Source organism: Lutjanus erythropterus, chromosome 2, assembly GCF_056507025.1.
Source record: "Lutjanus erythropterus isolate fLutEry1 chromosome 2, fLutEry1.hap2, whole genome shotgun sequence".
In the NCBI taxonomy this organism is placed as follows: domain Eukaryota; kingdom Metazoa; phylum Chordata; class Actinopteri; order Lutjaniformes; family Lutjanidae; genus Lutjanus; species Lutjanus erythropterus.
Genome location: NC_139318.1, coordinates 22,184,689 through 22,198,982, shown reverse-complemented (window position 1 = coordinate 22,198,982; position 14,294 = coordinate 22,184,689). Strand labels below are relative to the sequence as shown.

At 39.9% G+C, this 14,294-nt stretch overlaps 1 protein-coding gene across 3 annotated transcripts in view; it reads right to left on the bottom strand.

The window, feature by feature from the left end:
- The window catches only part of itpr1a (inositol 1,4,5-trisphosphate receptor, type 1a), a 110,648-nt gene that overhangs the window by 22,372 nt on the left and 73,982 nt on the right, over positions 1-14,294 (bottom strand). For all 3 annotated transcript variants that reach the window (XM_084732676.1, XM_084732684.1, XM_084732693.1), the window contains 8 exons: positions 8,627-8,810; positions 8,188-8,441; positions 6,008-6,208; positions 5,814-5,924; positions 4,245-4,340; positions 3,988-4,131; positions 3,549-3,656; positions 3,201-3,393 (listed from right to left, as the gene is read on the bottom strand). In XM_084732676.1, coding sequence (XP_084588802.1) covers positions 3,201-3,393; positions 3,549-3,656; positions 3,988-4,131; positions 4,245-4,340; positions 5,814-5,924; positions 6,008-6,208; positions 8,188-8,441; positions 8,627-8,810 — 1,291 coding nt within the window. The remainder of the gene's footprint in view (positions 1-3,200; positions 3,394-3,548; positions 3,657-3,987; positions 4,132-4,244; positions 4,341-5,813; positions 5,925-6,007; positions 6,209-8,187; positions 8,442-8,626; positions 8,811-14,294) is intronic.

The window sequence follows — 14,294 nt, the reverse complement described above, 5'->3', positions numbered from 1 at the left end:
CCTTCTGCGACATCCAAATCTGTCCAAGGTTTTTTTTTCGTTGTTGTTTATTTATTTCTATTTTTCAAGCTTTGTATATTAATATCTGGGCTGCACTTAATTTTACAGTAAATCAACAAGACGTAACAAGCTGTACTTTGTACTAAATTAGACAAAAACTCAAAATGATGTGTTATTTATTCAACAGTACCAGAACCTTCATTGGACGCTTGTTGTTATACTTTATTTAAAGGGACACATTACAACATAACTGCACTGTAAACAAGGTGAAGTAACATATCTGCCATTTCCTCATTTAAAAGCAATATCTGAACCAGATGTACCAGGTAAAGGCCAGGCTCATATAATCATATAACGACATTTTGTTTATGAGTGACTGCACAGACATGTTGTGATATTGTTGGCAGATAATGTGATGTGATCAAAGAACTCGGCAGCAGCCTAGAAGTAACAGGTATGAGATTTCTTTTTAGTTTACAGTAGTTATGTTGCAATGTGTCCCTATTTACCCTCCAAGAAAGTCTAATACAGTCCAATAAAGAGCATATTACTTCTAGTTTTTGTCTAATTTAATACAAAGTACAGCCTCTTATACTATTACATCTTATTACTATACTACGTTGATATTGAACATAAAGTTTAAAAAGGTTCAAATGAAGAAAAAGGCTCCAGCTTGACCTTCAGTCACACAATCTGTCTTTGAACAGGTATATTTTCTGTCCTCTGTTGCTGGTGAAACAGAGAGAAACAGATGCAGGGACTTTTCTCTGTCCATCCCCTCCTCTGAGTGAGAGACAGAATATGTCTTTGTGTGGGTATGCATTCATGTACGTGGATTACAAATGTGAGTGTGAGTGTGGGTGCGGGTCTGTGTGTGTGTGCATGTTTGTGTGCGTGAGGAAGAGAGCTCTCAGTTGTGATTCATAAGGTTACTGTACAAATGTTTCACGGCTCAAAGAATGTGGAAAGCCCCTGTTTGCTTTTAGACAGTGGAAACATGCACGCACAGAACACGAGCACACGCACACACAGGATGACATTGTTAGCCCTACTGTCAAGAAGGGGATACACACCAATCCATATATTTTCCATGCTTGCTTAACCTGTTCAGGCTCGCACAGATTGAGGTGTGATTGAAGCGCACTGGAGCGAGACACTCTGGACGTGTTGCCAGACTGTCACCGAAAGACACAGTCACACAACCGCATTCACACCTACAGTTAATTTGGAGTTTCCAATTCACTAAGCTGCATGTCTTTGGACTGTGGGAGGAAACCGGGCACGCAAACACAAGCAGAACGTGCAAACTCAACAAAGAAAGCCCCAGCTGGCAACTGCGAGGCTACAGCCGTCATGCCGCAACCATGTTGAGGATATCTTTCAAGTTATTTCTGGAAAAAAAGGCACTTAAGTTGCACACATCAGCTGATCGGCGTCAGGCAATATAAAACAGTCACATCTATGAGGACAGCGATCTTGATAACCCAGTGAGCTCGCTAAATCATATTGCTGCTTGTTATGCTTCTCCCACGACTTCCGTTACCTCCTATTAAGATAACTGTCAACAGTGTCTCTTGTCTGAAGCATTATGTATAGTGCCATTAACCGATTAACAGAGAATGAATCATCAACAGTTTTTTATAAGAGACTAATTGCTTCAATCAGAAGTTTGAGAGTGTGGGCCTCTGCTCAGACAAAGCTTGGAAAAAAAGCACCCCCACTATTGTTTACTGTCTTAGTTTCGCTCAGTTCCTGAATGTCTGTGGGATCATGATCGTGTTATTTGATCCAATAGAAACTCAACAATTGTGCCAAGATAGTCTAATATTGTTGTGAGATAACTTCAGGCTACATAACCCTTCATAAACTAAAACTACTGCCTCACTACTGTATGCCTCCACCAACCAGACAAGTTCCAGTTTACATCCAGTTGTGTATAATATATATAATGCAAACTTTGAAGGAATTTAATGAAAGTTTTAAGTATATTTTTATCACTATAATTATAATTTGTGATTACAGTGAATAACTTCCAGTGAGAAACAGGCTGTCTTCATATAGGGACTATTTTTACAGAGGACAACAGTGGACTGATTGAAAGCTGAACACTGTGATGTCACAGTGAAGTTGACCTTTGGCCTTCTGGATATAATATATCATCACTTCATCATTTTGTCATATTAGACATTTGTTTGAAATTTTGTAATAATAAGCGTGTGAATTTTTGAAATATCACCAGTAATAAGTTTTGTGAGGTCACAGTGACCTTTGAGTCCAAGTAAACATTTGTAGAAAATTTGATGAAATTCCCTAAAAGCGATTCTGAGTTATCGCATTCACAAGTGTGGGACAGACATGAGGTCACCGGGACCTTGAACTTTGACCAGCAAAATCTAATCAGTTCATCCTTAAGACCAAATGGACCGTGTCTCTTTTTAACCAGATCACACACATTTATTTATGTGACCTCCTTTTGATATCTAGTGTAATAACTGATGTATTATTTTTTCACTACAATTTATAGAATTTTCCCTGAAACTGTTTGGAGCCCTCCTGAGGAGGCGTCCACCTTGAAAACCTTTGGCTTCAATCATTTATCAACCAAAAATATTTTTGCTTCCACCTCAAATATGAGGATTTACAGGTTTTTCTATTTTTAGTTTTATCTTCATGTTTTGTTTTGTTTTTGTTGGTGAAACTAAACTATAAATCTGAAGATGTCGTACTGAGTTTTGTGTTGGGTCTCTGATCATATGTTCTCTCTACAGCAAAACAGTTTGAGTGAATCATGAAACTAAGTGAATACTCATTTTCATTATACAAAGGTTGTCCTGTAACCTCTAACATAAAAAACATAAATATTATTCATAGCTGTTTAATTATTTGTCTTTTACTTTTTTCTTTCCTTGATTTTCTCTCTGGGTTTGATCTCTTCTTTTCTAACACAAGTTTTGCTTTTTATCTACCTCACTCACTGATGTGTATAAAATTTGCATAAAAACTTATATTTGCATGTTCTTTTAAGCTGCTACATGTTGTTCTTGATAGAAAAATGGAAAAATAAGATTTCCTTTATGCACCAAGGTGGACAACAACATTAACCTGCAATAGAATATTCTTAGAAAAAAGAAAAAAAAAGAAATATCAGTCATGTGTATCTGACCACTACATGCACCACACATGCTGTAGCCTGAGCCTACCTCTGAGCTTCTTCTGCCAGTTCATCTCGTTGAAAAGGTCCTCCGCTCGCAGGAAGAAGTCGTTGATCTTGCTGCCCTGCTCGTCTCTCTCTGTGGTGTAGTAGACCCGCAGCTTTGACTCTGAGGTCAGGAACTCACAGATGTTGGGCACAGGGAACACTATCTCCTCCATGGTGCGGTCCTGACGCACAATCTGAACACAGAGACACACCGTCACCTTCACGGAGTCAATACTTTGGCCATGTTGTGAATGTTTTTTTTTTGTTTTTTTTTGCAAACATTGAGTTTTTTAGATGATAAACGTCATTTGTGAAATTCTGTTATGTGACAGGGATTGTGTATTGTGACCTCTATCTGAGCGGTGTGTTTGGCGTAGAACTCCAGGGCCTCGTCTCCCTCTCCGCTGGCCCCTCCGGGCCTTAACATGATGGACAGCTCCTTATTGTGACGTGCCAACTGTACAGAGGACACACAGCAACAAAAATAAGCATCTAAGCATCTAAGAAACTGGACTGAAACGGTGTGATTTTGGTCATATATGTGACTTTGTTTAGGATTCTAGTCTAGTTTTCATCTGTGTGTCGGCACTGACGATATTAAGTGATTATTGGATGTCGGCATCCCCTGAATCCACTAGTGGGGTTAGGACTCATTTCTAAAGTATTTTCTCCAAGCTACTGCACCTCATACAGTAAAATTGTACTCATGCAGGAGTAGTTTCTAAATATGTCACTAGGATAATATTGTTAGGATTCTACAAAACATGTTGCAGAGATGAACAGCAGACCTGGTGAGCTAAAATATAGATGTTGTGTCCAACATTTCGTGGGGATGCTGCATCATGTTCCTCCTCTTCCCCATTATCCTCCTCCTCCTTTGTGTCCTCAAACTCCACCTCTCCCTGCAGGTAGGCCTTCTTTATTACCTCCACCTGCACACACACACACAAATTCAAACTTTTCAACAGGACAATATGTAACATTATTGCTCTGTGATACTGAACAGCCAAAGCAATTGCTCAGTAGCACAACACAATTTCCTCACCAGCTCTTTAGGCCTCATATTGTACAGGATCCTCTCTGCATTCTCACTGTCATGACGGCTCTCCATGATGGCGAGCAGCAGCTTGGATGCATTGTTCTGAGAGTAAAAAAAGAGAAGAGAGAAAGTACTAAGAACTCAGTCAGTCTCTCCATCCAAGGAAAACAGACAAGAACCCTGGTGCTCTAGGAAAATGCACTCTGCAGCTATTTGTCTTGGCAGACGAGGAGAAAAGTTAGTCCAGTTCAGACGAATGAATGTCCAGCTCTTGTAGCCTGTTAGTGATATTCCATCCTGCTGCGAGAGGAAACTACTGCTCAGTTTTTTCCCAAACCCAGAGTTAACCCGTTCCAAAGTAAGGTTGGGATCAGTTGTTTATTGTTTAAACAAGCAAGGGGAGGCAACATCACAAAAGTGACACAAGGCAAACAAGGCATAACTAGGTATAACATAACGGCCTGTGTCAGCATAGTGGTTTTTTTTTCTGGCAGAAAGGTGCTGGCAGGATGCTGTAGAGCAGTGGGATGCAGCGTCTTTGTGGTTTTTAAAAAAACACTGCATGTGGGTTTTGTTTCTCTGACAACAATAGCTTGCAAATTTGTATGACCTCCATCGCTGCACGTACTAGCGAAGCTTTAACACGGTGGTTAACCACATTTCATTCCCTATAAATTCATCACAGTGATAATCCCCCAACATTTTGTTCTCTAAAAGCTTTACTATGAAGTAGCAAAATCAGGAAATGTTTGGTTTCATCAAAAGTAACTTAACGGGACTCCTATCAGCTGGAAGCGAACATGAAAGAGTAAAATAAGGCAGAAACCTGAAAGCGCAAACAGCAAAATGTCAAACAACTGAGATTCAGTTAGAAGCTATGAAAATACTGAGAGCTGAACACAGACACTTTTAAAAAAACTTTTTTCTCTCTGACCTCCTGCACAGACATGAGTTGTGAATTCGGGAAAAAAAAAACAGAAGGGCAAACTTTCCTTCATTTTTTTTGATTACCAGGGTTATGAGTCAGTATCTTGGTCGCCTGAAAAAAGCAACGGTGACATCACCAGCACCTTTCTGAAAAGTTCAGATAGTTTCAACAAGACGTGCTTGGAGCGGCTGAGTGGAAAAAAGACAGTCTGCAGATCGCCATTTCTCTATGCTGCTGCAGACACTGTCTCCTCATTGGGAACAACTGAAAAAAAGATGCTCTCCCGCAGTTACCTTCTTTTCTTCCCTCCAAATCACTCCACCCTCACCCTCCAACTCTGATATGACGAACCAAGGCAATAGAGCAGCAATGATTAGTTGATTAAATTATTGAAAGACAATTAATTGCCAACCATTTTGTTAATCGTTCAATCGGTTGAGTCATTTTTAAAGGAAAAATGTCAAGAATTTGCTTGTTACAGCTTCTTAGATGTGAGATTTTGTTGCTTTTTTTGTCATTTATGGGAGTAACTGAAGAGTCTTTGCGTTCTGGACTGTTGGTTGGACAAAAGAAGTTAACTGAAGACATCACATTAATTATTTCAAACGAAGGTGGAAATCCTTCCACCACCAGCCTGGTCAACTCACCTTGAGCTCCAGCACTAGGTCCATCCTCTTTTTCCCAAGTGGGTTAATGTCATTAAGAATCAGGGCGATAATGATGTCAATTCCATTGGACTCGTGAGTGGCGATACAATTCTGGAGGAAATAAATAAAAAATGTATAAAAATGACTGATGGTGCCATAGTACACACCCAGCCTTTCCCTTTCCTTTTAAGTACCTGGTTTTCATGGCAGGGGCCTTGGCAGTACTCTGTGAGACTCTCCAAAGTCTGGTTGATGAGGGCTACGTTCTTCTCATTGATGTACAGTCCCAGGAGACCGAGACCCCCTGTGGTGCTGCCACAGATGCAGTCCAGGAACTGCAGAGTCTCACACACGAGGTTGTAGTTGTTCTTGTTGTTCTGATAGCGAAGAAAGTTCTGAGGAGATAAAAACGGTTGTGTTTGGCAGGTAAGAGCAGAAATGTGACTGTGATACGTCTGTATGGACTGAAACTGGATACAAACCAATAATAAACCAATAATAAACCAAGCAAAACCAAATAGAAAAACACAACAGTGTAGGAATAGTTTAGCTAAACATTAAAATTCTGCTCAATCTGCGGGAAAAAGAGCAAGTTAGCACTGAACACAGAACTAGACCATCCTATCAGAGGCTTCAAAACTTATCCTCTGCAGGCTGGTGTGCTGTAAATGCTTTTGTTCGGCACCACTGCAGTCAGGTTTGTGCACCAACAGGAACACAACTTTTTATATTCTTAACAAAGCAATGTTGGTACTGAAAAAGTAAGATATAACAAAGGTACAATTTTTAGACCCAAACTGTAACTATTTCTGCAAAATACAAAAGAGGCTACCTTGTTCCGTCTAGATTAAATCTTAAAAAGACAATTCGCCCCCAAATCAAAATATATATTTTCCCTCCTACCCAAAGTGCTGTTCATCTATCTAGATTGTTTTGGTGCAAGTTGAATAGTTTTTGGAGATATCGGCAAAGTGCCAACAAATACATTTGAAAAACCCAACAGCAATGTCTGTTTCCACGAATCATGACCTGGTTACTCAAGATAATAGTTCTATTATATTAGAGAGAAGGCAGATATCTCTACAGCTGATATGAACAAAACTTGTCAACTCACACCAAAACCATTTAGATGGAAAAAACAGCACGACAGGTAAAAGGAAACATGTATTTCTGATAGAGCTCATTTACACAGTAAACAAATATTTCTTTTTATTTATGTGTGACCTATTTCTTTCAGGAAAGTCTTTCCTGAATTGAAGTAATTGGGTGAAATGTCCTGTTAACATTTACTGCCATTAATTAAATTAGCTTTGCCGCTAAGATATTTATCTTTCTTTTGAAGTGAGTCCAAGAGGACAAGAGCTGAACCACGAAACAATGATTACTTGAGTCAACACATACTGTATGATACAAGATAAAATACTATTTTAAGAAACTGTATGACACAAATTGCAAAATTACTTTAATTATCAAGTAAAACATTTGCAGGTATTTCTCCTGGGTTTTATAAATGCTGTAACTACCAGTTCTACAGCTGGAGTTGACCACAGGACTAAGAACTGAAAGCAGCCCTTTTCCAGGCTCAGTGAAAGAAGAAATGAAGTAGGGAGTTTTCCTTTCATAGGTCTATAAAAATATATTTATTCCAACCAGAGAGAAATGAATTGGGTTGTTTAAATGGTTATCAAGCAATTGCATTTTCCGTTTATGGTTTATCAAAGGATTATGTCACCCCTCCCAAAGCAATTGAAAATTCCTTGCAACTGGGCGTCATCGGGCCGGTCTCTTCTGATTGAGGTGGTTTCATCTGACTTGACATTACAATAAAGTTGTGAATACTGTGCGTAATATTTCAACTGTACAATACATAACACATTATTATTTCATACTTTGTAGCATGACGTACATTTTTGTGCATATTATTATTTGTTATTTTCTTACATATTGAAGAATAAGGCACATATTTATATACTACTTACTTGTATATATGAATGTTTATATATATTATATTATTATTATATTATATTTTTTTAATATTGTGGTAGAATGTATATATTTTTACATACTTCTGCTTCTATTTTCGTATAATGTCTCTATGCTTACACAGTTTTCTTTTCTATTTTGATGTACCTAATTCTGATACATGAGGCATTTTATTCTGATTGGATTATTATTATTGTTAGTGGAATATTAGGGTCCAAGTAAATGCTGCTAGAAAATCCATGTCCATATTACCTTAATAATAATCATAAAAGCCTGCAGTGAAGACATGTATGGAGAAGATGTCTCAGTAAGAAAGGCGCTGCAGCCAAGTGTGATCCACTCTACCGAGTATCTGTGAAACTATCAGAGTCTGAAGCTCAGTGTGTCCCACCTGTAGGTCACGGTTGTGATTCTCACAAAGTAGCTGGAGGAAACGAAGGATGGGCTGCATGATCACGATCACAAAACTCATTTCTCCCTCGTCCTGGTTCTTGTCCCCCGCACTGGGCTGCCCGTCAGCCGTGTTGAAGTGGTCCTCAGGGTCCGCTTCACGCCGGTATGAGTTAAAGGCCTTCTTGGTGGCAGACGAGGCCTCCAACAGTTGCTCTCTCACATCCTCCGTCATGACCACAGCTGAGTCTCTACCTAAACAGAGACAAGCACCACAGGGGCACTGAGGCTACAGTGGATACTCACAGAAATCCTCTTTCTACACTGGATTTGCAAATAAATCTTAATTATCTAGTTTATACATTAGTTTGCCTTTGAAACTTTGTTGGTAACAAGCTGATAGAAGTTCATACATCAGACAATAGTGAGTGACCTCTGACCTTTTTTGCGAACAGGGACATCTTTGTCCTGGCTGTCATCGTCTCTCTTCCTGTTTCCGAGGTCGCTGGTGTTTACTGTCACCGTGGCTTTGATCTCCAGTTGGGCACCTCTCATACGATCGTAGAAGACCCGGAAGAATTTTTCTGATTTCTTGTCATCTGTCAGACGGCAAAAGAACGAACGCTGGACACAAGGAGACAAGAGTAGAACAAAGAGTTTATGGATCTGACTGTCTGCTCGATTAATTGTGTCCATCATTCTTTAAGCAAAAACAAAGATTTGCTGCTTTTGTCTACATTTTAGTTTAATATCTTTGGGTTTCAGCCTGTTGGTCGGACAAAACAAGTAATTTAGGGCTGTCACGATATAAGATTTTCACAATATCATATCTAAATTGAAAATTAGAAAAATAAAAAAACAAATAATACTGTCATTCAAATTCATCTTTAACCTTGTTTCTTGTGTTGTTATGTCAAAGACATTGTGTTCGCCCAGCTAAAGAGGAAAAGAACCATCCAGATCATTATCAGTGGTAACTTCAAAAGCTAGCATCTGTGATGTATGAGTGTGTGTTAGCGCCCATGGCATCATGGCTAACTATCACATCTGTGAAGGCCACATTAATGCTGAAAGGTGCATACAACATGTGCTGCCATCCGGACGTCTTTTTCAGGGACATCACGGCTTATTTCAGTAATACAATGCCAAAACACAAGAGAGTTCAGGCGCGAGGCTTCACTTCCTGCAATCAAGCAAGAACAGGAAAGACTTTCACTTTCAACACTTCAACAAATAGTGTTCTCCGTACCCAAACGCTTACTAAGTGATGTTAAAAGGTGACAGTGGTAACATGCAGGGATCACATTCAAAATGACTGTGTGCTTACAAAAAATGATAGTTTCTTATTTTGAACATTAAATATCTTGCTTTTGTACTGTGGTAAATGGAATATAGGTCAAAAAAAATGTGCAAATCATTGCGGTATTTTCTCATATTTTCTGTCAATTTATGGACAAAACAAACAAAAAACAGATTAATCGAGAATATAAATGGTCATTAGTCTCAGCCATTATTGACCCCGACTGATAATATAAATATTATTATTATCAGTAATTACTGGCATATATGTTGTGCAATATGCTCCTATATGAAAACTTTTTAATGCAGATTGTTTTTATTTGTTAGCTTTATATGCAGAATTTTAGGCATTTTTTTTAAAAAATGTATAGTTATTTAGTATTATTTAATATACAGGTGAAAGTTTACCACCTCAGTGCCTAAGTGTCAATGACATTTGACGTTTTTTAAGTGTAAAATATCCTGCATCTATTACATATACTTATCACAAGTGTTTGATAATCACATTTAAGGAATCCCTGCAAACATGTTTGTTTTATGTACATATTCAACATTCTGCATATTAAAATCTGTCTAAAGAATACTGGCTGATATTTTGTCATAAGAATTTAACCCCCTAATATCTGCATTGGCTCCAGAAATCCAGCATTGGTAAGACCCGCTAAATAACACCTTTGTTGCCCTTGCTACCTGGTGACATTACGTAGTAACTGCATTTTTCTCTCTAAGTTTGTATTATGTAACTGATAAGGTATTCGGACGGCAGTGAACTAAAGGTGAAACCAGTGAACGTGACGCTGGAACAGTGGATGTGTTCTGAAGTTGCTTTAAATGGTGTTATTTAAAATCCTTTGTCTGTCTGTGAGCATATATTCTATGACGAATGGCTTTGACTGGACCCTTATATAACCTTATGCATGTATAGAGAAGCCAACCTGGATTTAGCGCGGGTTTAGACGCCACAGTTATTGCTGCCGAATGGGGTCACACAGAATTAGAACACTTTTGAGCCTGCAAGCACACCGTGTCCCAACCCACAGGGCTGTTGTTTTGATTATGTAAGAGCTGTTATCTGCTGCAGCCTATGGAAAGGCTTTGACCAGCAGAAGCAGCCGCGCCACACTAACGGGGTGAAAAATGACACGAGAGGGAGAAGCCTGGCCTACTTACACAGATAGAGAAACTGAGATGTTGGGTGGGGTGGGGGGGGGTTGAAGGGAGGGGAGAAAGAGCTAGCGGTGAAGGCAGACACCAAAGAGGGAATAAGAGGGAGTAAAAAAGCAGATGATTGAGAGAGGGGAAACGAGAGCAGGAGATAGGGAGGCAGAGAATGTTATCAGAGAGTATCTAGGCCAGTTGTCAAAGTTTGTTACATAACCATCTGTCTTTCCAGGTTAGATGTAAAACTGGGCTACTGGAGGAAACAAATAATGATAGTCACAAGGAAAGTGTTAAGCAAAACAGACAAAACAAGCCTTGTCTCTCCAAGTCCAAGGACACAGACTAGGATGTTTATCTGCATTGGAATTTAACGTTAAACACACTGCTCATTCAAAATTAAAAATAGTGACTAATCAATTAAGTATCCAGACAAGACAGTGTGTACCACTTATTAACACAACACAGAGCAGAGTTAATGCAGCTAAGTTGCTTCCAAAGAAACAATGACATAACTGTGTGCTTGCTTGTGCCCCGAGGCAGATTCCTGAGCCTTTTCATGCCCCACCCCAGCCCTCCACCACTGAGCAGCAGCCCTCCTGCACGTACACACTCTGCCAACACACTCAGGGACGAGGAGATAGCAGCAGTGTGGGGAGGAGGAGGGGGTGGGGGGGCTGCCGAGCGAGGCCATCACGCAATAAACAACTCGAAGAAAAAGTAGAGAGTGCAGGGAGGGGATTAAACGCAGATTACTTTGACATGTAGTCAGTTACTGACTACATGGCAATTTTTGTAATTAGTAACGTAATCCATTGAATTACAAAAGAGCAGTTTCATCTGAATCCTTTTGGATTAGTTCAAAATCAAACATTGAACATACTGTGACTTGTATTAAAAAATGGACACAATCACAAAACTTTGACTTTGAAAAAAGTGCTCAGTTTTTCTGAATTAAGGAGATAATTTATGTAAAAATTCTCATTTAGTCAGAAGATTTTTTCATATGAAAAATTATCTCATCAATTCAGAAAATCCAAAGCTAACTGTTACATGAACAATTGATTAATTCAGAAAAACACTTTTTTTTACTTAGATTTTTTTGGGCATTTTATGCCTTTAATGACAGGATAGCTGAAGATGTGACAGTAAATGGGTAGAGAGAGTCGGGGAATGACACACAGCAAAGGGCCATGGGCAGGAATCGAACCCACGGCCGCTGCAGAGGACTCACAGCCTCCGTACATGAGGCGCACGCTCTACCAACTGACCTATCCAGGCACCAGAAAAACACTTTTTTACACAAACCCACACAAAACTTTTGCAAATGCAAATACAATTAATTTTGTATATTCAGTATTTACAGCTGGTCAAATTAAATTACTCTTACAAAAACAGCGAGAGGAACACTTACTCAAAATGTTCATCTTCTATTTTCAATGTGAATAAAAAGGAATAAAACTCCATTATCCATAAATCATCATTAAAACACAAACAAACAAACAAACAAATATTAAAGTCACCATTAATGCACAATATGCAAATTCTATCACTAGAGGTCTCTCACATTAAAACAATAATAAAATATGTGGTTTAACGGTGTTGTGAAGCGGTGTAGAGTTGTTTTCTTCACTGATAAACAACCACCATAGCTGATGAAATTCTGTTCTGATTCACTGGATGCAAACTGCAGTAATAAGTATGCCACTGAAAATGTTGTGTAGGCAGCGTATGCCATATCCACCGTTGTTGTGTTGCTATGCATTTTCAACATCTCCAAAAACAACAACCTCCGAGCTAGCAACATACAGGCTGAAAATGGCAAAGTTGCAGTAAATTAGATAGAAGCTATCGAACACAATACATAATGTTACAATAGATAAGGTAATAGTGAAGTTGTATTCACGTGCTTAGTCATGTTCACCGGCTTTCATCCTCACTCTGACACATTCAACGTGTCCTGTGTTTTCCCAAAAGCTACAAAAAGCAACTAGCTAGCAACAGCTAGCAAAAAATGCACCATTACTTTGAATAACTTATGGATTTCTCTGCATTTGAACATTGATTTACAGCAGAACATATTCAGCATGTCATATTTGTAATCAAAAATATACTCAAGTAATCCTTGACAGATTCAGAATTTTTCAAAAGTAATCAGGGCTGATTTTTTTTTTATTATTATTATTTGTAATCTAAATAGGTTATCCTGATTACATGTAATCTGTTACTACCCAACATCTGCTCACATAACTGTGTCCTCTAGCGGGCGGCTTCAGCGTGGGCCTGCAGGGGTGTAGGTGAGGAGGGGTGAGGAGGGCTGAGGCAGGCATGGTGCAGCAGGGTGAGGCCCCATGGCCGGGATAACACACATTGATTGCACCACTGCAAACACAGTGAGGGGCGCTCACCCTCACCGTCAACCCCCTCCCTCCACCCTTTACCATTACATAACCCACAGAGACACACACAAACACACTTGTACAGTACAAGCACACACAAGCTGGAGAGCGCATACGCTAATCCGCCCACTGACTTTTACACTTGCAAAACTAGGTCAGCTGTCTCCGGCATAGGCACATGCCAATTCTGAGTGGACACACCCACATACAGTATTCTCTCTGAAAACTCTGCGACTGCCAACTTTATTCTTATGCAATCACGCTCATTTTCCACTGCCTATCATTTCATTAATGTCACAGTGCACATCTCGAGGATATCCCTGGTCTGAGATTCAGTCTGAGCATGCAGTCGGGCTCCCAGTACAGGCCAGCAGGGGTGTTTCATCTTATAGATCAGGTTATTATATTTCACTGTGGCAGAGTGTGTTTGTTTGATTGATGGTGGCTGGGAGGTGAATGTATTGGTCACATAAGAGTTATTAATGATATCGTCCAGGAGTGAAGTTTCCACCTGCAGCAGCAGCAGCAGACTGAAAGATTCGTTTTTTAAACCAGCCTGTTTCTAAGAACTGTGCAGACTTTAGTGGATGGAGTGAGTCACTGAAACAAAGACAAAGCCTGCGCACAAAGACAGAACACCACAGCAAAGACAAACACCGCAGCAAACTTTCATTTTATGGTTTCTTTAGAAATGTATGTGAGGTTGCGTCTTATATTGAGTCACAAAACGAACACCTAAACTTTCATGTTTAACCACGTTTGCTGCCTCTAGTGTTTCGACGCCGCTCCTTACGCACCCGACGACAAAATCTGTGCTGCCGTGTCAAGACACCATCTGTGTTTTGATAGCACTCGAAAAAGCAAGGACAAGAGTGGCATGATGGGAGGGAGTGACGTTACGGATGAAGTAACACATGGTGGTCAAGGAGAGAATGGAGTGATAGTAACAGGGGAGGATGAAGGAGAGGAGAGCATCTCAGGGGCCCCCCTGTAGTGTTGGGTAAACACAGAGCCCGTCTGTATCCATGGAGACAAACCCTGAGAGGAATGAGACGGAGAGGAGTGGGGCGAGGTGGGGGCGGACAACACTGAAAAACAAGGTCATAGCGCTTTCCCTTCTCTCCTTCCGTTCCGCCACTTGGCATCAACAAAGGGATGTTATGTAACAGCTATTTATACTCGTGCGCGCTCCCTTTCCCTCTCCCCCTCCCGCTCATGTCAGGCAGCACCACATGCAAACCAAATGGAGCTG